General features: G+C 41.9%; 3 protein-coding genes across 3 annotated transcripts; 2 read left to right on the top strand and 1 right to left on the bottom strand.

Annotated features, from left to right (window-relative positions):
• Positions 1 to 8: 8 nt before the first annotated feature.
• apooa (apolipoprotein O, a) lies at positions 9 to 720 on the bottom strand (the record flags this gene model as incomplete). The annotated part of the gene is made up of 1 exon (XM_080468712.1): positions 9 to 720. The coding sequence occupies one exon, from the start codon at positions 718 to 720 to the stop codon at positions 127 to 129; it is 594 nt and encodes a 197-aa protein (XP_080324838.1). The 3' UTR covers positions 9 to 126.
• Positions 721 to 1252: 532 nt separating this feature from the next.
• Positions 1253 to 3959, top strand: dnaaf6 (dynein axonemal assembly factor 6). The gene is made up of 6 exons (XM_080468724.1): positions 1253 to 1667; positions 1903 to 1969; positions 2047 to 2152; positions 2716 to 2812; positions 3070 to 3155; positions 3398 to 3959. The coding sequence occupies exons 1-6, from the start codon at positions 1572 to 1574 to the stop codon at positions 3522 to 3524; spliced, it is 579 nt and encodes a 192-aa protein (XP_080324850.1). The 5' UTR covers positions 1253 to 1571; the 3' UTR covers positions 3525 to 3959.
• A 721-nt stretch (positions 3960 to 4680) lies between these two features.
• On the top strand, positions 4681 to 23728 carry pip4p1a (phosphatidylinositol-4,5-bisphosphate 4-phosphatase 1a). The gene is made up of 7 exons (XM_080461237.1): positions 4681 to 4891; positions 6518 to 6711; positions 11002 to 11108; positions 13751 to 13856; positions 17283 to 17335; positions 18524 to 18614; positions 21631 to 23728. Exons 1-7 carry the CDS (start codon positions 4774 to 4776, stop codon positions 21772 to 21774), a joined length of 813 nt encoding a protein of 270 aa, XP_080317363.1. The 5' UTR covers positions 4681 to 4773; the 3' UTR covers positions 21775 to 23728.
• The last annotated feature ends 255 nt before the right edge of the window (positions 23729 to 23983 follow it).

Raw genomic sequence — 23983 nt, 5'->3', positions numbered from 1 at the left:
GAAGCAAAGCTTTTAGTGCAAAGGGCATGAAAGTCACACAAGTAAAATCAATCTACAGTATCGGTTAATCAGCTGGGTGATCCGTTATTGCTGGACGGTTTGGAAATCTGCATGGGAAGAGATCTTTCAAGGTTTAGTCCCTTCGTCGTCGCTCTTCTCAGCCTTGCTCTGAGGATTCACCATCTTCTCCACCGCGGCGTAGCTCTGCACGGCACGGTCGTACACCGAGTCCCCGGTTGACCTGGCGATGGCCGCAGCCCGCTCCGGGTAGTAGAGGGAGGCGCTCACGGCCATCAGGCCCGCCGGATAGACGAGCCTCTTCAGTCTGGAGCCTTTGGCCAGAAACAGACCCAGGATCCCCGTGAAGCCGATGACTCCCGCGCGCGGGTAGAAGTCCTTCGGGGGGTTCTTCAAGTAGGCATACGTGTCGTTTCCAAACTGCACCGCGGTCTGAACTTTGGGTTTGATTTTGCCGTAAGTTCCTCGACACCACGCCGTGTATGGCTCCACCGCCTTCCGCACGGCGGCGACACGCTCCTCCAGCTGACCCGCTTCGCGGTCCGCGGACACGAACGTCTGCACGGGCGCCGCGTACAGAGATAAGTCGTCCCGGGTTAACGGAGCCCCGGACGCTTGGTCTCCGTCACCGGCATCGGCAAACACGGTGACGGAGAGAATACTGAGCGCTCCCGGCATGGCACTACCTGTCACCTTCAACATGATCGCCCGCAGCCATGCAGTCACTACGGTGTCCGGCGAGGGACACGGTGGGTAAGGCCGCGCGTTTATCCGCCGTCTTCCATGTCTATGCCGTCTGCAACCTGTGGCTCCCCGAACCTCTCATAAAATTATACCTAATGAACATTTTTGTCTTGGTTTAATTTTATTTATGCACACAGTCATTTTCAAAAGGACTCTTGGCTTTTAACTCTAGTTCTTCCTTTTTAAGGAAGAACTAAAAAAAAAATAGCTAAAACCACAAGAAAAGAGGAAAAACTTACGAACACAGCTTTGATAGAAATCATGAAATGACTAGGAAAAAACAAGCTTTAAAATTGGGGGGGGGGGGCGGCGACTACGACAAACGAAACCGCTCTTAAAGCAGCCAGAATGGTTAAAACTGCCAATAATTTTTTATTTTCTCACTATTTTGTAATCTCAATATTTCTTATATCTTCTGGTTTTCCAAGGTGACTTTAATACACATTTAATACTGTATCGACCTTGCTCAACGCTCATTCGTTACGTCAGTGGTTGCCATGGTAGCCGGTAAACTGTTCAGCTGTCTCCGTGGAAACAGAGAGCGTCAACACTACAACCAATTCATTCAGAATCAGCCGAATCATCAACAACAGTCATAGCAACTTATTCCCGAACGTCTCCAACGGTGTGGGACTAGTCACAAGCCCCAAAACAGCAGAAAAATAATAATACTGCAGCAGGCACAAGAATTAGCATTAGCAGCTACTTTTAGCATTCAGATTGATGTGAATCCGTGTACTACAGTGGTTATAGCGCGGATTTTAGTTTGTAGTCGGTTATTAGAGGGATTTTTTTATACACTTCTCTGAATGGAGTATCTCGGCGCGTCATCACTTCAGAACCTAGAGGCTTTGTCTGCTCTGTTATCTCAACAACAGGAGGAAGAAGACGATGAAGACTGTAAAGTAAGATCGGTCTAATCTGTATTATTTTGACTTGAATGTATATGATTGCAAACTTTTGTGTTTATATATGTGATAAATATGTATATGTGTGAATATTGTTTATGTTTATTGTTAAAAAAAAAGAAAGAAAAGACTTGTGAGATAATGACTTTAAGGCTGATGCACTTCCAACATACCTGTACTTCCATGTAAATGTACAAATAGCAATAAACATAAGTTCTATTCTTTTATAAAGAATGTGCCAGCATGTGCACATCTGGGCCCTGGGAATATCGGACCCCAACCTAAAAGAGACAAAGAAGGTAATCCTCTTTCTTTCTGCTCCATGAATTCCCCAAAACAAAAACATAATGAGGTTTTTTTTCCACATGCTGTTTAGTCTCAAGTCCCTGCATGGAGAGGAAGAGTAAAGATATTTGGAATGAGGAAGAGGTGGCTGAGGGCTCCCAGTATGATGATGAGGCTGATCAACGACCACAACCTGAGTAAGACTGACACACACACACACACACACACACACACACACACACACACACACACACACACACACACACACACACACACACACACACACACACACACACACACACACACACACACTTTTTTTTGCCAAAGACTTGCGCTGCCCTTCCGATTGCTTATTTCTACTCCATGTTTATAATGACAAATTATTTTTATGAGGTCACCACTGGCAATTTGCAGTTGACAGTAGTGTGTAAGGCTGAACAGTGCTGCAGTGGTTTACACTCATAGAGAGTTGTCACCCTTTTTGAGTCTAGGTTTGGCCTTTCTATCGAGATTTGCATGGTTTCCCTGTGTATGCATATTTTCTCAAGCTTCTTCCCACAGTAAAAAAAAAAAAAAGCATTTGAAGCTAACTGGTGATCATTAATTGCCCAGGTGAGTCGATGGACTGGCTACCCGTCAAATTAATTTTAAAATTGTCAGCTGCGATGGACTCCAACACCTCTCTACCTTGATTCGAATGGATTAAGACAGATGGATGGCTGATTTGTGTCATGTGCTGTGGCTGATGTACTCTGTGCAGGTATGAAATAATCCTGAAGCAGACTGTGGGGACAGAAGATCTGTTCTTGGGGATGAGTAGAAAGGACCCATCCTCTATGTGCTGTGAAGCCATGCTGGTAAATATAGATCCTCAGTGAATGTTTATTGCGTCACATAATTCATATTTTGTGAGACTGTAAAACAAAATGCACGAGGATGTGAATTTACAATTCAGACATACTCCAAAAGGGAAAATATGTGTTTGACAGTCTTGCATAGCTTTTTAAGATCTAACTTAAACCCTGCATCGTAAACAGTAAGAGTGTGATTTTCTGTTTGTAAAATATGCAGAGCGTAGTGCACATCATCACACTGACCCTGTTCCAACTCTCAGGTGAAAATCAAACTACCAGACACCAAAGCAACAGATGTGGTCCTTGATGTAAAAGAAACGTTCCTTGATCTACGGACACCCAAATAGTAAGAGACACATTGAATACCTCCTCTTTCATTCTGAATTCCCACATGACCACACAGGAGCAGCAGCAGCAGCTCAGACTAAAAGCTTCCCTTTTCCGACATTTCTTTGTAATCAAGCCTTCACATCGTGATCTGTGCTTTGATTGCTGTTTCACACAGCTTCGAACACCTTCCCCCGTCACACACTTAGAAGCGGATTTCCTCTGTGTGTGTTTTTAACCTGCCCTTCCGCCTCATTTCAGCAAACTGGGTCTTTACCTCCCACAGCCGGTTCACCGGCAAGAGGGCAAGGCCCAGTTCTTCAGCGAGAGGGAAGAGCTGGAGGTGACTCTGCTAATGAAGCGACCCACGGACATCGTCAACATGTGAACAATTACATTTCAATGCTTTGTTTAAAAACTGAAAGTACATTGTACAAATTGTCAGAGTGCATGCTGCATGTTTCTGTGAACGCTGTACAAGTTCATGCTATTGCCTCACCCATGACTGCTGATGTGAGTATTAAAGTACATTTTTTACCTAATAAGTGATTGGACATTATTGCACACCCAGATCTTGAGATTGAAGTCATTTTTAGTAACACTTGTTTGATTTTGTGAATCTATACATTTTCATCAAGTTTGCCACAACAAAGAAAAACTTTATATTAAGTAATTATGTCTGTATTTTACCAATCTGGCCCACACAAGATGAAATTAGCCTGTAGGTTCCCTCTGAACTAAATAAAGTGTGTCGGACAGGCCTGATCTCACTGTCATATATCCTATGAGGCCCTCAAGAGGATTAAAGTTGTCCATTCCTGTTTTACATGCTGTCATTCTTGTGTCTGCCAAGTAGCAAGGATCAAAGATCACGATCTAGTAATAATTACTGAGGTGGCCATTTAACTTTATAGTTATTATTATTCTTCTGCGTTTTATTCTTTGAGTAACTAGCAATACAAATTTATCAAATTGATTAAAAAATAATAATAACAACAATAAACACATTAAAACGTGCGAAACGTTCGGGTATATGTTGCTATCTCTTTTCTTAACAATTCCGAATAAATTATAAAAAAAACTATGATAAAATGTCTCATACAAAGTGGATGGGAGAGGCACCTCCTGGAGGAAGTGAAAGGAGATCAGAGATCAGCATCTGTGTCCACGGAGACAAAGGATGTAGTAAGAAGCAGGCACACAAAATTTCCTATGGAATTTTCTAGTCCTTGCTAAAGTTTGCGCAAACTCAATGTTAATGGGGACTATAATTATACACAATGGGTTTTTTTCTTTTTCTTTTTTGTAAGTTGAATTTAGAATTAACTTACTGATCAGAGCATGAACGGTTGTAGTTTAATTAAAATATAATGCTTAGAAAGTTATTGAGATCCCTCACATAAACAGGTAAGACTTTTTATGAGGAGGTCCCATACTTCCCCGCTGCTCGGTGCCACACCCCCACCCGACCGGGCCCCGTTACCGCAGCAGCGGGTTCTCCTCCGGTGGGCTGATGATCATGTGACGCCTGCATTTCCGACACAACAATACAGCACCGAGTCGGTCCGCAGCCTCGCTCCCCGGTCTCTCTCTCTCTCTCTCTCTCTCTCTTCCCCCTCCCACGCCTCGCTCTCGGTATGGCGGACGGCGAGCGGTCCCCGTTACTGTCAGATTTGGGAGATGGAGCCCTGGGCAGCGGTAACGGCGGGATGTCTCCCGGCGCGGCGCCGTACGGCGTTCCCACCAAACCCCAGAGTGAGTACCCTGTCCACGGAGCCTCTCCTCCACCCTGTTAGCATATAGCATGTTAGCACCAGCTGACATTCCCACTCATCCTGCAATTCCCCACCGTGACGACAAATACTCGTTTTTTTTATTTTTTGGTATTTTTGCGTTTGCATATGTCTCAAGGGACACTCACCAACAAGGTTTTTTGCAGGATTTTAACGTGTCACGTTGTTATTATTACAGTGTTTGTTGCTAACGTGGCTAACATAGCAACCGTCACAATAGCCTAGCAGCTAGCTCTGCTCATCACCGGCAAACCGTCAATAAATCACGTTTACAGCTCGGCAATGTCACTATTGAAGCCCCGTTGCCACTCGCATGTCCTCGCACAAAGTGTCGCATGTATTTTACGGGTGGGAAGTGCACGTTGCGCTTCCAAACTAGATGGATGTGGCGGGTCTTAGCCTGCTAGCATCCTCGAAACACTTGATTTGATTGACACATGAGGGGCCAAACGAGAAACACAAACAATTCACATAGAAAGAAACACTTCTTCCAGCCAGGAGGGGAAATAAAAGACATGCAGTGTGTTTATTTCCCTGATTTATCAACCCTGGTAAGGCAAATGTATTTCTGTTGCAACATTCAGACTCAAGGTAATTCACAATGCCTCACAGGGAAATAAATGAAATGCTTTAAACGAGGCGTTTAAGAGTCTTTATCTGAAGCATTTATGATCATGAAATCCATTAAAACAAAACAATTAAGAACGGCATAAAAAGGAGAATAATTACAGCAAAAGCTAAAGGTAGTTAAATAAGTAATTGCTTAATGGAAATGGAGAAAATAAGTGTTTTAAGCCCTGATTTAAAAGAAGTAATCGTGTCAAAGTTTGTTCCACAGGTGAGGAGCGTAGGAACTAAAAGCTAGTTTCTAAACCTCTTCTTGAGGAACTCGGGATCTGCATGATCCATATTCTACAAGTTTATCTGAGATGTATTCAAGCTCAAGCTTTATAAACAAGCTGTCAGATTTTGAAGTGGCTCTGTTGATACACAGACAGCCAGAGCAGAGATTGAAGCTCAGGGGTAACACTCCACCCTCTTTGTGTTGCTGATGACGAGTCTAACATATTTTTTTTTTGTTTTTTTTACTTAGACCTGTGTACACACCATTATAATAATCCAGCCTGCTGAAAATAAATGCATGAACAAGTTTCTCTGACTCTCGTTTGGTGAGAAATCCTTTAATTCTTGCAACATTTTTCAGACGGTAGCCGATCAGGCAGCTTGCAAAATCAGGAGCAATGTCTCAAGAGTCTGCTGTCCCATTAACTCCTGTTCACATTTAAAACCTAATCTCTTACAAATAAATAGATTCCCATTTGTTGAGACTAACCCTGCTCAGCATTCCACAAGAGTTTTTCCCTCTAAAGCTCCTTTCACTTGAACTCGAGACCAAATCTTATTAACTTGTTTATCGAAAAGAGGTTGCTTGTCTTGGGAATTGTTGTTGTTTTTTTTCCAGTCCACTGCACTGCCCTCATGACTGTGTTTCTCCAACAATAAGTTGCTTGTCAGCGCTCCACTCACTCCTGTACTTATTGTATTTATCACTCTTTCACCTTCTCTCGTCACCCCTCTCCTTGTGCAGGCTTCCCTCCGTTTCCCAGCCCCACTCAGCCCTCGGTACTCCTGGGGGAGGACCCTCCACCCTACTCCCCTCTCACCTCCCCGGAGAGTGGCAGTGCCCCCGTCATCAGCTGCAGGGTGTGTCAGAGTCTCATCTCTGTGGAGGGGAAGATCCACCAGCACGTGGTGAAGTGTGGGGTTTGCAATGAAGCTACCGTAAGTTTCCGGAGCGATCCGCCGAGCGCAGATGTACATTATGCTTGTGTACTGTATCCAGCTGCTGTTCTCATGCACTATTAACATGACAAGTGTATTCAATAGCCGGGTTGTTTCACAGCTGTTCCAGCACATATCTTCTTGTACAGCTCCCAGTTTTATGTGGCCATGATTTTGAAATATGCGCATCTAAGACATCACTCTGCCCAAGCATGATGGAGAAAATGTAATTCACATTTGTGTGCTCAAAAGCCATACGAAATTTAATAGTTTCTTTTTTCAGGATCGGCATTCCTCTGGATAATCCACAGAATTTTCAGCGAGGTCACTAATCGTCCCTGTAATCCTCCTAAAAATGTTGTAGCAAAACCCCATTAATCCAGATTTTTCAGGCATACTTTAGTGTCTCTGAATGATGCTATGAACAAAAAGCTTTGGCATGCACCTTTCTGATTCCTGCAGTTTAGATTTGAAGAAAAATACCTGCTAAGGTGAATGAAATAAATCAGCAGGTCTTTTTTGTAGGTCAACGATTGGCAACCCCCTTGATTTAAGGAGTATAACATATTTTATCTCTTAAAAATAGGTGAGTCAACATTTGATTAATTTCAAAACTACCAAGTTAAAGCATTTACATCAAAAGAGTCATTTTTTTCCAAAAAGTTTTTTTCTTTTTAAATTGCTACCATACTTTAAAGTTTTAAAGTGTTGTGAGGATGCGGCTGTGTTGAACGTGAACATCCTGTCTGCAATGTACACAAAGTTAAGCTCGCAAAGTGAAGCAGCAGGGGAAAAATGGCGGAGCATCAGGCCAAAGAGAAAGATGAATCAGTCAAAAAGCATGTACTAAGACGGTTACATAGGATCTGGCTTCATTGAAGCGAAGGACAAAACTAGAGGTGAATGCATCTTTTGTGGTGTAAAACTGGCAAATGAAAGTTTGAAACGACAAGCTGATGTAGCACCGGATCAACACCCTGAAACCATTTGTGAACCCAGAAAGTTTATTCTCAGAGAAAAGAAAAGGAACTCATTGTTGAGTAATTGAGGTTCCTTCAACTTTTGTTTTGTAATTGTACAGGGTGTGTTGGTAGGACGCAGAGGTTTATGAAGGTAAAACTTTGAGTCCCTAAAGAAAATTAGAAACTGCTCATCGCCATGCTCCCTAATGATTGGTGTGATTAGGAAATCCAACATTTAAAGCGATGGTTTGGTCTAATCAGTGAGATCAATGATATTATGTTTGCACCTAACAATCAAAGTGAGAGTCTCTTCGAAGCAGCTATAGGTTGCTTTTCCTTGCATCACTGTGTATACGCCATTAATATTAATCACTCATACATTCAAATGAAATACTATAAAAAGCATAAGTTATTAATGCACTTTCTCTCCATCATAATTTAGAGAGAAGAGCTTATTAAACAAACAGAACCCAAACGCTGTGAAATATTTGCACAAGTTCCCACAAACGCTCGGCAGGAGTCCATAAACAGTGTCATTATTTTTAGCTGCTGATCACAGAAGTAATTTGACAAGGAGTTTTCTCTCTATTACATATCGCAAAAGACGGACGAGGTGCGGTAATTATAAAACTATCAGATGCAACTTAAACAACGACGCTGGAATTGTGTCTGACCACAGAAGAAGACTGCAGCGACGCGGATAATGTGACAGTTGTCACGATGATAACGTGGCGTGTAATTTAAAATGACAGATTCACAGGTTTACGGGGCTTCACCAGCGTGCTTCACTAGTGATGCAAATTGGCATTCAGATGGAAGAAGAACTAATAAATGTGTCCAGATGTACCAACACCAGCAGTTTACAGATGGAGGCGACATATGTGGCGTATGTCAGAGGTGTTCCGGTGTGAACTGTCACCCGATTAATGCGCATCCTCACCAAAACAATCCATATACAAACCCTGGATTTTGAAGAGGAAAACGTGGACAAGACACAAACAAGTCTCACTATGAGACAGCAATTATGTGGTCCAAACAAGACAGGTCCTATTTTATGTAAATTTACCAGTCTGTTAGTGGTAATTAGGCTGATAAATTATTCATTATCTCACATAATAACTTTGTCCGGCCCAGCTCTAACTTCAGGAGCAGGATGGCAGTCAGTAGAAGTAATTGCAAGTAAATAATATTAATTGTCGAGGCCCTCCTTCAGATTTGTATTGCAAAAACAGTCTTTATTACTGTTATTAGCTCTAATCATGAGGCAGTCCCTCAGTGGTGAGATAGGAAACAGTTATTGATGCAAAGTTGCACCTTCTTTATTGTAAAATTGCTTAATTTAGTCTGGAGAAAGTTAGTGTCCTTTTAACTGCTGATTATTTAATGTATTTGTGAAAGATTTCATTATAAGCTATCCTACTTGATTAAGATGTACCACAATCTGGAGCTTACTTAGTTTGATAAAATCCTACTACAATAATAATATTTTCTACTTTTACTATTAGAAATAGAAATGTCAGTACCTGCGCATGCCAATAGCACGATAACTGAGTGAAATTAGATGATTTGGAGCATAATGATCCCTCATAACATTAGTTTCCCCTGCCCTGTGATTATCTGCCTCCCCTCTGTGCAGACATGAACTTTACTCCCACAGTCACTATGAGTGAAACAGAGATGGAAACACGCAGCCTGTTCTGGTTAGTCAGAGATTAATGTTGCAGTGGAGAGAAGCATCGGCAGGTCAGGGCTGCGAGGAACTTATCTTCATACTAAACAAGGGCGTGTTTCAATCTAAAACTGGAATCTTCATGCTTTCTGAGAGCGAGGACCTTCTGGCACCGATGATGGAGTCTGACCTGGCCCATTTTTGAGCGATAGCGAGCCACACAAGGAACAAAGGTCTAGTTTTAGAATATAGTTTGTCTTTGAAACAGACTGTTTTGTGTAAATAAGCTAAACTTATATACAAACACTTACAAGTTCTCTTTATTTAATGCCATGCCTATCTCATGAGACATTCACAGAGGGAAAACCAAACCACCCCAGGGCTTTAAAAAAAACAACTCCCTTTTACTTGGAAGAAACCTCTAACATCCAGACTCAGGGATGAAACAAGTCAACATCAGAAAGGAAGCTCATGCACACGCTGCAGACTTGATGGGGGAGGGCAGCAAGCACATATCAGGAACTTCCAGAAAAGTACAGAAAGAGGAAACGGCACAGACTTCAAGAGAGAGACCACGGGCCTGTTTACATGTCAGCGATTTTAAGTGAAATTGCAAAATTTTCATTGCGCTTTGGGGGACCTTATGACAATGGTGCCTAAAGCCACTGGAACGCAACTTTTTAGAAACTGCTCCCAAGGTGGAACTACTTGAAAACGATCTGGCTCCCGTCGCCGTGCTCATGGGTTAAAACAACGGGGCCCGTCTCCTTGTAGAAACACTGCTATTGTGCCCGCGCACCACAGCAATGAAAACACAAAAACGTTGCATCTTCACTTGATAGATTGTTGCGTAAACGGGGCCAGAGTGAGCCAGACTAATGTCTGATCATTATCTGATTTCTAGTACTATCGTATTATTGAAGTGATCATGTAAACTCTATAATGTCATTTGCTTTATCAGATAGCAGCGGTTTTCTGAGAAATCCGATTGACAAGCCTACATTTCTTCCTGATAGTCTGATTTCTTTGTACATGTATACGTGTGCATGTTTTTTTGTTTGGCCTCTTTTCACGTGTTAATTAAAATAATAATAATATGCAATGATGATATGTGAGGAGTTGGAAAAGTAGAGAACCTAAACCTCTAACTGCTGACCTCAAAATACTAACAACTGTGTAATATATGACAGTTAGAATATTAAAATCTTTATATGTTAAGAGAAGAATTTACAATTCTATTTTAGATTTTACAGGAAGCATATAAAAAGAAACCAATAAAAGGGAATTTCTGGGATTTTTTTTATTTGAGTTTCTCTTTGTAGAAAGCCTTTGTTGTACTTGCTGTTTTTTAAGCTTCACTTGTTTTGAGAGTACATGAACGCGTGATTGCTGATATAAAAATGTTTACTCTAATCAGTGTCACCGAAGTTGTGTAATCACGTCATTTAAGTTGCGGCAGTTGATACGATTCCACTGACTTTAACCTGCAGTTTCCGGACACCTACTTTCACCATCTCTGAGAATGCCTCCCTCCTTCCGGTGGCATTGGTTAATTCTCATCCATCAAGAATAAATTGCTTGCTATCGACTCCTATTCGAGTGCGTTGTTCTGCTGTCTTCTTATCTCTCCCCGCTGTGTGTCTCTGTCTCCCTCCGCAGCCCATTAAGAACGCCCCAGCAGGGAAGAAGTACGTCCGCTGCCCCTGCAACTGCCTGCTCATCTGCAAAGTCACTTCTCAGAGGATCGCCTGTCCTCGGCCATACTGGTGAGAAGTTACCGCCATCGTGCGTCACGAATGCGAGACCGCGGTAACGGCATGGCTCTCTGCGACGGAGAAGAGAGGCAGAGGAAGCGAGGTGCAATGGGAGCAGCAGTGCCTCAATTAGGGGCTTTGCTCCAAGCATAGTTTACATGCAGTGCTCAGCGAGCCGGATGAGGAAATAACAGCCTCATTAGAACAGCCACATCATGGGTTTCACTTCTGCATGTCATCAGCATTACGGGAGGTGTGTCTGCATGGGCAATGCTCCGTGGCTCCATGAGTTATTTTGGACCATCGTAATCTGCGATGGGGAATTGAATTTATATTTATTTTCAATCTGCACCTTGCAGCGAGCTGAGGCATTCCAAATTTCGTTCACCATCTATCTGTTTGTTAATTATGTTCTGCAGAGGATTCGAAACAAATAGGCCCTCTCCAGCGCCAGTCTGTTTGAATTCATCGGAGTACAAAGTGTGCAGTTTGCAAACTCATTTTAGCGATGCTCTCAGGGTGCAGAATGAGCCTCTTCAGAGAAAAAACACGTTTTGCTTAAACGTCTCCAAGAGCGTCGTGATTTCTCTTGCCTGGCAATATTTAGATTCTTCTTCTTTTTTTTTTTTTTTAAGGTAAATAATTCTCAAGCGCAGAAAGTTGAAATACGGCTGGAGAAAGAAAGGTTTGACTTGTCTTCTGACTTGATTTAGCTAAATAAAGTACTTTTTATGCTATAAGTTTTTTATAGTGCATAAAACACACGGCTGATGTCAGCTGGAGAGTAGGCACAGCTTTGGCAGCTTATCTGAACATCTTGCTGCTGCAGTCTTAGTGTAATTGGTAAGAGATAAGAATCTTTGTTTATGCCTAAGGCTTTAAATGCAACAGCAACATTTTTAGCTCCCTTTTTCTTTTCTTTTTTTATTTTTGAAGAAAATTGAATTTGTGCTGCTATGTAAATATGTGTAATTTAAAGTGAACGTCGCCAAACCTGTTGTCATAAAGAGGCTTTAAAAAGCAGGTTTTTTTTATCTGTTGACTTAAATGCAGATCATGAGGTTAAGCTCAAGGCTAAAATGTTTTTGGAATCGTTTGTAGTTTGTGCAATTATCATTTAGAGCAGAGGTGTGCAAACTATGGCTCATGGGTCATTTCTAAGCTCCGTTTACACAACGTTTCAAGTGAAAACACAACGATTTTGCTTTTTCCTTTCAGCAAAGTTTCACATTTACACAGCAAGGTTTTGAAGACGACAGAAATGCTCAAGGCTATGTAGATTTCAAGTAAGGCCAAATGTAATGACGTCGACCCCTTCCTAAACTGATGGCTGAAGTGAGTTTATGACCAAAAATTGTCTTGATACCTTTTTTTTTTTTTTTTTTTTAATAGCCTCCATGCTTCAATGAGCAGATCAAGTTGTTTTATCTCCATATTTTAACAGCCTACATGAAGTCAGGACTAATGCTATTAAGACAAATAGTCTACATGTCAACATTTCTTTGTGTTTTGCGTGGAAAACCTAAATATTTGACTCTGGAATGGGCTTTGGTCTATGTGCTGCGGCCAGTCCAACTAAACACACAATACCATCCAAACTTATCTCCTTTTCTATTTGCACAAACTTTAGGATTTGACATGTTTATGTGCAGTTTAACAGAACTTTTCTCTGTTGCCTCTCACCATCTTCATTCGGTGTATTACTTGTTTCTGCCGCTCAACCCCATATGGTGTGATGCTGCGCTGAGGTAGAAAGTGTGGACACTTGTTTGATGCCGATGATAAAAAAAACCTAAAAAAAAAACCCAAAAGACCCCCATCCATATTCTTTTCATTCACTAATGAGTTTTCATATGATTCACCGGGCAGCCCTGACCTGACCTGAGCTGTGAAATTGCCATCAGAAGTCTCAACATGCTTGAATGATGCGAGAACGTCTATAAACACATTTCAAGCTAATAGCTTGTTCAAATAAAGCATGCGGCCTTGAGATTTCTTCATTTTCTGCTTGAATATATCAAGAAATGTAGTCTGATTTGCATCTAGGTCACAACTGCAAGCGAACACAGTGAGTTTCACTCAATACCATCAAAACAATTGTAATATGTTTATATCTATAAGTTTGACTCTAAAAAGAGCTAATTAGGATGGCAAACCTGAAGTCCAATCAATGAAACAAGATTTAAACCCAGTGTAACGGTGTAAAACACTACGGGATCTCAATCGTTTCCACACTCTTTGTTGCCACTTGCTGTTTTGTGTTGCCAAAGGGTAGCATTTATGAGAAATAATGTGGAGCGTATTATTCTGCGTGTGCATCCCTCCCACGTTAAATTGCTCACTGGAGTTTACCGGCAGGATCACTATTTTGCATTGAGACTTGGCCTGCTGAGTGAAGCAGCCACATCTCAGTGCCGCCGTCTGATCAATGAATTCTAAGCTCCTGTCGGCGTCTGAGGAGTCTGATTGTAGCAAAGCTGCCCGTTTAGTAATGAGGGGACCGGCTGCTGATGGATTCTTTTAAAGCAAAGCTCCGTTCCGCCCTTGAGACGACTGCTCGCAGCATCGGGCGCTATTAGCCCGCGCGTACAGAGAATGTTATCTGGAGTCATTTGTGGTGTGAATGCTGACGTGGTGCGTCTGTCTCTTTGCAGTAAGAGGATAATAAATCTGGGTCCGGTTCATCCTGGTCCAGCTAGCCCCGACCCCCAGCCAGCTGGAGCCCGCGTCTCCTGCGGACACTGCAGCAACACCTTCCTGGTATACATTCTTTCTTTTCTTCATGACGCCCACAAGATCTCTCTGACGTTGTTCGATTTGACCATTTTGAGCCAAACGTAAAAATGAGTATTGCTATCAGAAAAAATGTTTTCCTGACAAAGTGTCCCTAAAGCTCCATATACATCTATGGTTTGTTTCATAATGATCAAAATCAAATTTTGTTTGTTACTCTGTAGCTCTTTGTGGTACTGTCAATGTTTGCAGCCTATTGCTCCACCATTATGGTATCCTTGAAAATAACGGTTAAAAAAAGATGATATTTTCCCATATAGTCTGTCTACCCCGGCTCTGTGAGGGCCACTTTATGCTGTATTATTCTCTGTAGCTGCTTCCACTAAAAGCACTCGCGATTTTCGACAGTAAATCTTAAGAAGTAGTTACAGGGGACCATAAATGGCTCTCAGGTCGGACCGCGAGACCCGAGCGAGCTCAAGTTCCTCTTTAAAATCTCTGTTTACCTTCTCTAACATATGCTCCGTTGTTTTTTTTTCTTTCTTGAATTCAAATGATCAAACTCATAAATAGAATTGAATACAACAACTTTATTAATCCCAGAGGTAAATTCTTGAAGAATGAACTATAAACTAACTCGGTTAACTAACAGACTCTTCTGAAGAAAATTCAGTTGTACGTCATTAGTGTGTAATCATCGCCACTGCCTCAGACTGGACTGTACTATGAATTTTGCAATATTTCTAGTCATATTTACTTCTGAAAGGCACAGTGGAACAACAAAAGTGAAGAAAGAGATATGGAAGCAGGAAAATGATGTCTGCCTCTCTCATCTGGCTTCTGAACAAAGAAATCCATCACTTTCCACCTTACCTCCACTTCCCCATCAAGTCTCCTCAGCTCAGGTTACAATGGGAAGAAAAAAAAACATATTTTCTGTTATGATGTGACAGTGCATTTCTATGCAATATAGCATAAGATACCGCCTGGAAAGTGCAGAAAACAAGACTTATGTGGGTAAATAACAGATTTGTCTATTTTATTTCTTTTCAGGAGCAAATTATGTTTAATTTGATAATAAACCACAATTAATGAAATATTAAACTGGGATCACTACCTCTCCTCTCTTCAACTCACATAAACAGCAGAATTAATACAATTAATTATTAAGAGTCACATTATAGAGCCAAAATCCAATGAAATGCTTTACAGAAGGGATTCATTACGTTGCAGAAACTTGTTCTGGCCTTTTGGTTTGTAAGTGACTCTTTTATAGTCGTATGGCAGTTTCACTAAGCCTGCAAGGTTTTTGTTGTTGAAAGGAACTGTAGCAAGTGAATTATTGAAAAGCCAGGACACTCCAGCACCAGGCCAAATAAATGTTGAGTTATGGGTGCAGATCAATAACCCCATCAACGCCCTGCTGATATATTACAGTCATTTGGTGCTAAGGGGGAAGTAAAATTTTTCTTGCTGCTCTTTTAACAATCTGCGGGACAGGTAAAGATGCTTTAGATAGATGGTGGAAGAGGGGAGGTTGGTGTATTTGGAGGAGGAGAAGAATAGAGGCGTAAAACGAGGCGAGATGGATGGCGTGAGGTGTTTAGCATTCAGCCGGACCTCTCCTGCCTCCTTAAAGACAGGGTGACTGGATGAAAATACAAGTGGGTGCCCTGGGTGGCGTCGCAGTGAATCTTCTGTCTCGACTCCGGTGATAATGTCCTCCGTGTTACCAATACAGTGTTGTTGTTTTTTGTTTTTTTCAGAACAAAGACAAATGCGCGGCGTGCTCTGCAGGCTTTACAAATGTATCACAGCCCAAAGTTAGGGAGGGGTAAACTGTCTGTGCTGTGGGAGGAAAGCATTTCTCTTCTTCACTCTGTATTTTCGCGCTGCACCTGTTGCCGTGAATTCATAAAATGCCCTAATATCTTTGATCGTACCTGACATATAAACGTGTATGCCTTCTTCAGTGCATATGAATCTGCTCTGTAGTGTTTAATCAATGCAGTGTTTAAGTGGTTTATCCTGACACATTTACACATATCGAATGGCTTAAGCTCCCTGATGGATTTGAGTTCTTCGAACTCCCAGTTCAGTATTGATGCTTTTTCATCCGTTTTTCTGACTGCATTGTTTACACTGACCACATTATTAGGAGCACCTAATATAATGGTGTTAAACACATTTTAGTTCAGGGTCCACATAAAGCCCAATTCCATCTTTATTGGGCCAAACGGGTCAAACAGCATCATAATAACCTTTTAAATTTAAACTTTGTTTGTTTGCACTGCATCACAGAAAAACATTCACAGAGTATCCATGACTAAAATCGTGCAAAAACCAAACATTTACAACAATCTCAACATAAATCCAATTTTAATTAAACCTCCTGGAGCAAAATACAGTTAAATGACAAAAAAACACTTCCCCTATATCTGTTGCATTATGGGTGTTTTTACAAACTCACCCTGACAGCATAGCTTTGAGGCTAATGCTAGTTTGTTTCATGGCAGCATCGTCGATACCTCAGCTCAAGTCTCGGTGTTGTGTTTGTGTCTGCTACTCAAAATCTCACTTAAAATAGGCGATGAAGTTTTGAGTTTAGCTTGAGGTCGCGGTGTTTATTCCAATCCTCTATTTACATGACCTTTCAAGTGAAAACGCATTGTTTTTGTGTTTTCATTTTAAAGAAGTTTCACATTTACACAGCAACAATTTACACGCTGAAAAAGATGTAGTTTTTATGTTGGGCCATGAGTAGGCCCCGTTTGTTTTTGTAATAAAACCACACACACACACACACACATGCGTGCAGAGAACAATACCCTATAAACATTAACAATGGGAGTACATTGACGCGGACAGACGACCAAGAGGAATTATTACGATGACTGTCGACTATAAAACCACCGAGTCCCAGGAGAACATGGACCGAGAGTCATGACACTCTGGAGGCAAACACTGTTGATATTGTTCATCTACTGAGCACGTGCAGAAGAACTATTTACCACGGCCGTGGTGCGCATTCACAGTTGCAGCATTTTCGCCCATCTATACGACGACGGAGCCTGAGCGATGTCAAAAAGTTCCATTTTCAAAATGTTTCAGTGGCTCTGAGCACCGTTGTCCTGTAAACTAGCACCCAAAACGCAACAAAAGTATCGTGTTTTCACTTAACGTTGTTTTGTAAATACGGCCTTATTCCACAAAATGAGGCTGTGATAAAAAAAAAAACACAAACACAAAAAACACCTTTAGATAAACACATTGATAAGAAAAAACACTCTTAACTAGGATAGACATGGTCCTAACGGATGGTTTTAAATAATAGTATAGAGAGCATTAAATACTATCATCACTGTAATCCATCCACTCTGAAGTGTTGTCATCACTATAACTGATCCTTAGGAAAGCATGCAGACTCTCACTTCTCCGCCTTTGTGATTTCAGTGGACAGAGTTCACCGACCGGACGCTGGCCAGGTGCCCACACTGCAGGAAAGTGTAAGTAGCTATAAGCAAATCATCCATCACACCAGTGAACTCTCACTGTACTCCTGACGTTTCATGTTCATATCCCCTGGCATTCAGATGAGGCTTTTGCTCAGATAAGCGAAACAGAAGGTGGCTTCACACTCGCTTTCAAAGGCCAGACACACACTGGGCTTTTCTGTGAATCAAACCTGTTACATCCTGTTGATGTGACTTTGTCTCTCACTTCAAATGCCACAGCATCTTTTTTTTTTTTTTTCTCTCTCTCTCTTTTCACTCACAAGCCTTTTGACTGTGTCTCCTAACATCATACGGTTTGTGATCTGAGGGTTTTTCATCCATGTATGTTCTGAACCGCAGGACTTTGCTCAGCAGAGTAAGAAGGTTACGGAGCGAGGGATAGGAATGTGGTCAGAACAAAGTCCATGGAGTTCCAGTTCGGCTGGCAAATTAGCCTGTACAACCAGATATTTATTTAAACTGACAATCTCCAGGAAGATATCCAGTGAAAGTCGTATCTCATTTAGTTGTTTAAACTTGTGAAATATCTCATTTTAGTCAATTTGGCTTTCCCCAAGTGTTTTTTATTGGTGTGCATTTGTACAGACTCCACCAACACACCTATATGTGTGCATCTCTGCACAAAGTTTCATTTCTTTACACTTCTAATTAAGGATATTTTCTCTAAATGATGAATAATCAGGAGAGGCCTTTCAGGGCGTCTATTTTCTTCTTCCCCAGCACCTGATTACACATGTTGCTGAATCACTGTGTACGTCTCCTGTGACACCGCAATGCGCAGGTGTACCAGCGCTGTCCTCACAAACAGCTTTAATCGTGTTGATTTTGTCAAAAAGACGGCAGCATGAATGAGGTTGAATCTGGACAGGTGCTGCTCATAATTGAACGTCTGGAGGTGTGCAATCAACACTATTTATGTGGGGTTTTTTTTTTTTTACACGCCAGCTCTGTTTGCAGAGACAATTTGGATGCATGTGAAGATAAAACAACGCATGCTTGAGGGATTTTTTTTTCTCTATATATTTCCATCTGGGTGTTTATGATAGTCGGTTATAGCTGCGCGAATGTCATGGGAATAGTATTCTGCTTGGTGGTTCAGTGAGCCGGGCTTTATGTTCTTACTGTGTTCTACGCCTTTTCATCTTCTGATGCATTTAACCGGTTTCCTCTCCTCTGCAGCTCCTCCATTGGTCAGAGGTATCCCCGGAGGCGGAGCTTGTGGTGTTTTCTACTCTGCTTGCTATTCAGCATTTCTACCGCTGGACTGATGGTGAGTGGAAGCCACCAGATGCCACGCTGACATCTTTATCCGTCATTAGGTATTAAAAAGAGGATATAAATAGCTGCCTAGGAGGCTTTGGCGCTTTCAAAAACCTTAAAGTTGCAGATAAAGCAAAGGTTGTAGGAAGAGATAATATGATTATCATATTTCATTTTGGTGGTTCTTGTTTAACTGAAGAGGGGGTGAGCTTCGTCATGGCCCTCCAGACACACTGACAGGCCGCGATTTGTTAAGATCAACCCTGGCTATGGCTTCCACCTTGTTTTCCTCTCATTTCTTGTTTTCCTCTCATGTTCATGTGCATACAACCTTCCAATGCAGAGGTGTGAAATATAAGACCCCTGGGCCAAAACTGGGCTAATCCGACCTGCCAAACCACTAAGTCAATTGTAAAAATTTCCAAGAAAACATACTTTTTTTTTTTTTTTAAAGGATGGCACTATTTTACCACTTCTGCCACTTTGTGCTGTATGTGACCCATGAACTAAAATGTGTTTACTCTTGTTCTCATTAAAATAATCACAATAAGATGTAATAATTGGGAGGGGAAATGGAAATTACTATTGCATCAGCTTACAGCCAAAAACCTCAACTCAGAAATGGATAGCTGGTGCATTCTGCCTCACGGACAGTAGGGGGCGCAAGATGAGCACCAAACGGTGTCAAACGTGGAGGCAGCCATGCCCAGAAGCATGAAGAGCAGTAAACAAAGTGCAGACATTAAACATGCTGTAAAGAAAGCATTGCATGATGCTGCTGCTGCTGTTGTGGCAATAAATGTCACAACAAGGAATCAGGTTGTGTTTTATTAAAAGGCGGGTTTAATTATACGAGTGGTGCAAAGAGCGGGGAGCTCTGACACTTCAATCTTCAGAGGTGTGTTTTGCATTGAAAACCTTTTAAGATCAAACTGCATTTCCAGACAGTTTTTTTTTTTTTTTTTAAATTATAAATAAGAAAGCAGAGATTTTAAATTACCGGTGGTTAATATTCATCACCATCACAGTCCCCCCTGTTCAGCAGCATAAGCTGAGAGGTGCCAGTTAAGTTGTTAAGACCCCCGAGAGCAGCTTGAATCATTAAAACTTGACAGATCATTTATAGAAGAGGAGGGCAGCACCGTGGAGCTGAAGTCTGAGAGTATTGATGTTTTTCTTAGCCTGCGTGAACTGTGTATGATTCCTGTTTGTAACGCACACAAAAACGTATCTCTGCTCAATGCTGTGCCTAAAGATTTGAAAAATCTTTGATATATTGCAGATAATAATGTTAATCTGGGTCAGGCGTGTGTCAAAACAAGATGAAATGCTATTTCTGCTATAAGCTTCATAGTCCTGTGAGCAGAATGTAGGTGTATGAAAAGAAATTTTCTTTGAGCAGATTTTAGTTTTTTTCTTTTTTTCCGCTTTCATTTTGTGACTTTGAGAGAAGAATTCATATTTTCCTGTTCTTAGAAAAGTCCCCGTGGGTTCTCTCAAAGTCACTTTTGCAATCTTCATTAAATAATTTCTCTCCGAGCAGCTGCACACTAAATACTTGATTGTAGACCTGTTTCCACCGCCTCTCACAAGTATTGAATATGAGAAATTACACACGTGTGACAAAGAAACATTCAGTATCGCCGCATCGATCTGGTTGCAGGTGTATTTCTCCCCAAGGTTACATCAACTGAGCTGAATGTTTTGCTGCATTTGTAAAATAACTCTGTTAAGTCTGGAGTCGAGATGATCAGTTATGATAACGATGAACAACTAAAATGCCTGTAATGTAATAGTTACAGCTTCTCACCAGTGATGACGTATAAATTAGTGTGTAAATACATTCGTGTGTGCGCATTATGCTAATTGTATAACTAAGTACAAATGGTTCATACGCAAATGGAAATACAGATACATATCCCGTCTCTCGCTCCTCTTAGCGACTTGTCCACTTTTCCCGATTAGAGCCCCGTTTACACAACAACGGTGCTCGGAGTCATTGGAAACTCAACTTTTTGACGTGGAACTTTTCAAAAACACTCCCAACTTCATCTCCGTGGAAACAGGAAAGGACAGTCTATTTGAAACGCAGCTACTGCACATGTGCAGCTGTAGTAAATCGTTCTTCTGGACATGTGTGACTAGATTAACAACAATGGCGGCCTCCAGAGTGTCATGACTCCCTGGTCCATATTCTCCTGGAAATTAATAATTTATAGTTGACAGTCACCAAAATACAAATCCAGTTTGGGCACACGAGCCAAAGCGACCTTTCTTCTCCCCGCCGTTCTTAAAAAGTTTCCCGTCCACATGGGAAACATCGGTGTCCACGCGACGCCATGAAAACTACTCACTGATGTAGTACATATGCCAGGGCTATAGGTGGCGCTGTAACGCTGCCACAAAAATACACCAGAAATGGAAATGAAGACACGGAGCATGCAAAAACTGAGAAATCCACAAATTCAACATCTGCCTTTATTCAACCAAATGGGATCAGTGTGTAGTCCGTCATTGTTGTTGCTCTTACGTGATGCTGCAGAGAGGGTTGCGGGGTTGTCTGGTCAAGAGGCGGGGCGATGACATCATTTTCAGCAAACGTGCGTCTTGCCCATCTACGCGTCAAAGCCGGGGGTGGCGTTTTCAAACTCCTCCACTCTGGAACCCGTTTAAAAAAAAAAAAAACCAACAAAACAACAGTTGGCTCCTAAAACGCCACGCCGTGCGGATGATCGGCCAAAACTTTTAATTATTTCTGCACTCTCCGTGTAAACGGGCATCCTTTTTTAAAATGTTGACATGTAAACGGAAAACTTTTCTCCAACAAACTCAAAAAAACTATGCGTCTTCACTGTAAACGTTGTCGTGTAAACGAGGCCTCCAAATAAACACTGCGACCTCAAACTAAACTGACAAACTTCATGGCCTCCATCAGGGTCTTTATAATGAGTTGGATCTGCGCTCAGGCGCAGTTGGACTTTGAAGCTTCTCTCTAAAGCCTCCTCTGCCTTGGTGTCTCTCCTCAGGCGGGAACGTGGGTCAAGGCTCAGACCTACCAGGGGATCTACGCCTCGTGGGCCGCGCTGCTGCTCCTGGTCCTCGTCACCTTGGCCCGGGCCTTCTACTGGGCGTGCATGAGGGTCAGCCAGCCGCTCCAGAACTTCACATAGAGGGCACTTCTCCTCCGTCATCTGCCGCAAATCTCTCGGCAACCCCCCCCCCCCCCCCCGCCGGCAGGAGGAAAACATGGCTTAAAAAAACCCCCACGATATTTATTTAAATCCGACTCCAGAGAAGAAAAAGTTCTTCTCCTCCTGTCCCTTCCCTTTTAGTCAAACGTGTTTCTAAAACTGGACGGCATATCTATTGGTAATTATAATGACGCCTATAGCCTGTTGTGCTGTTTATCTAATCTAATCTCGTGGCCAGTGTGGGGTTGATTTTAAAAAGATTTTAACACTTGTTTTCTCTCCGTTCCCCCGACACCATTGATCAGTTTTGGCTTTAGTCTCCGTCACATCTGCAGCTGTCCTGCAGCTCCTGAGACGAGGGTCAAAGCTCCTCGTTAGATGTGAATACTCTTTTTGTTTTTCCGGAGGACTCTCTCCCTTTCCCATCCTGACATGACGCGACGTCATCAGCATTTAAGGTTTTTTTTTTTTTTTCCTCCTCCTTCTTCCATCAATCGAGAAACAAGAGTCAGATGAAGCTAACGCATCGATGCCGGTAGAAGCCGAGTGGCTGGAGGGACATCGGCCGCCTTTTGTGAATCACAAGCTCAAGTAGGTGTTGAGGAATTGAATTCAGCAATATGTGAAGGTAGGCTACGATGTTTCTGAACTCGGTGTTTATGCTGAATAATCCCCCGGGACTGACTTTGATCCAAAGCAGCTTGAAAGCCTTAAAGGGAGGTGTGATAGAAGGATTCAACACACACACACACACATACACACACAGCTACACGAATACATTGTCGCCCAACAAAAGCAGAGTTTCTTTTTTTCGTTTTTTTAATATAAAGAGTTTTTGAAACTGGTTTTGTCAAAGGCATCCCAGCCTCTCTCTTCAAACACGGTCCTGCGAACACATTTTTATTTCCCCCCCCCCCACATTGTTTTTCCCTCGTTTCATTGAAGGCAGAAGTGACAGCCTCGCCACTTTGCATGAGATTTCCTTGTGGTCTGACAAGAGTAAAGCCACAACTCTGGCTCCTTTGGTCGAACCAAAACTGTAGCCAAACTGGTTTAGTGTGTTTATAGTTTCTCCTCTTCATAATTTCTACACATTCAGATGTCAGCCGCTCTCATTTGTCTCCGTTCATCGTGTCACCGGACCAGAACCTTTCCTCTCATTTCTTCTCATTTTCAAGAAAACATCCTCTGTGGTGAAGCGCTGTGTATTTAGCTCTCAAACCATGAATGACGCAGATTTTTAAAACGCTGATGCAGAGATTTATTGATGTATACAGTACTGGTGAAATGTTTTAGTGCCGTTCATGGCGATCATTCTGAATCATCTTGAAGGACGTAGATTCCCTGAAGTCAGGACTCACTGCTGGTGTTACATGATGTATAAATAAGAATATATTATCCATGCGTCGTCTCCCCAGTTGTTAGCCCTGATCCCAGGACGTTGGTGAAGGCGGCGTCATCCGTCGATCACAGTTCAAGCCCAGAATGACAGTTACACACTCGCATTTATCCTGGAGTCACCACTGAGCCTCAAAAAAATAACCCCACTACTCCATCATGTGGTACCATTATAATATACACATTTAAAGTTTTGCACATATGTATAAAATGTCAGTACATTTGAGTTGGAAAGAGCAGAATCCTTCACCTGCAATTGACATGGAAGCATCTCCTCTCTTTATTTCGGTTAGTTTCACATTGGTGAAAAAATATCAGATTTTATTTTATTTTTTTCTTCTTTGTTGACAATGGAGGCAGGAGCTGGGCTTTTCCACCGATCGGTTCCACGTGGAGTTTTCACCTGTAGGCCAAAGGAACATTTCCAGAAGAGGAAAGCTTGCGTTGGTCAGTAACATGAAGACAAACCCACACTACATACACATTCATTCTCCCTCGGTGTAAATCCAGTACTGTGTTCTGAATGTGGTCATTTAAAAAAAAAAAAAAAAAAAAGTTGGGTTATAATTAGTTTTATTTTAATTTTTTTCTTGTAAATATATTTTTGGTTCATGTACAATGGAAGTAACAAAACAAATGGTTGCACTCCGGAGCTCAACACTACCGCTGTGATCGCGGCAGTAGTTTTTATTTCTTGTTTTTAAAGAAGGTTATTTTTGCAGCTCTTCGCCTGTGACGTATTTAATTATCTGATCAACTACTAACCTAACAAGCCTCTGGATGCTACGTC

Source organism: Lipophrys pholis (assembly GCF_963383615.2).
Source record: "Lipophrys pholis genome assembly, chromosome: 1".
Taxonomy (NCBI): Eukaryota; Metazoa; Chordata; class Actinopteri; order Blenniiformes; family Blenniidae; genus Lipophrys; species Lipophrys pholis.
Note: the sequence above shows the minus strand (reverse complement) of the source record. Positions and strands in the feature narration are given on the sequence as shown.

Bases quoted from the DNA above. Each gene is read 5' to 3' on its own strand.
- dnaaf6 (XM_080468724.1), top strand. From the start codon at position 1,572: ATGGAGTATCTCGGCGCGTCATCACTTCAGAACCTAGAGGCTTTGTCT. The intron at 1,668-1,902 runs GTAAGATCGGTC...TCTTTTATAAAG, and splicing joins AAGACGATGAAGACTGTAAA to AATGTGCCAGCATGTGCACA. The intron at 2,813-3,069 runs GTAAATATAGAT...TCCAACTCTCAG, and splicing joins TGTGCTGTGAAGCCATGCTG to GTGAAAATCAAACTACCAGA.
- pip4p1a (XM_080461237.1), top strand. From the start codon at position 4,774: ATGGCGGACGGCGAGCGGTCCCCGTTACTGTCAGATTTGGGAGATGGA. The intron at 4,892-6,517 runs GTGAGTACCCTG...CTCCTTGTGCAG, and splicing joins CGTTCCCACCAAACCCCAGA to GCTTCCCTCCGTTTCCCAGC. The intron at 17,336-18,523 runs GTAAGTAGCTAT...TCTCCTCTGCAG, and splicing joins TGCCCACACTGCAGGAAAGT to CTCCTCCATTGGTCAGAGGT.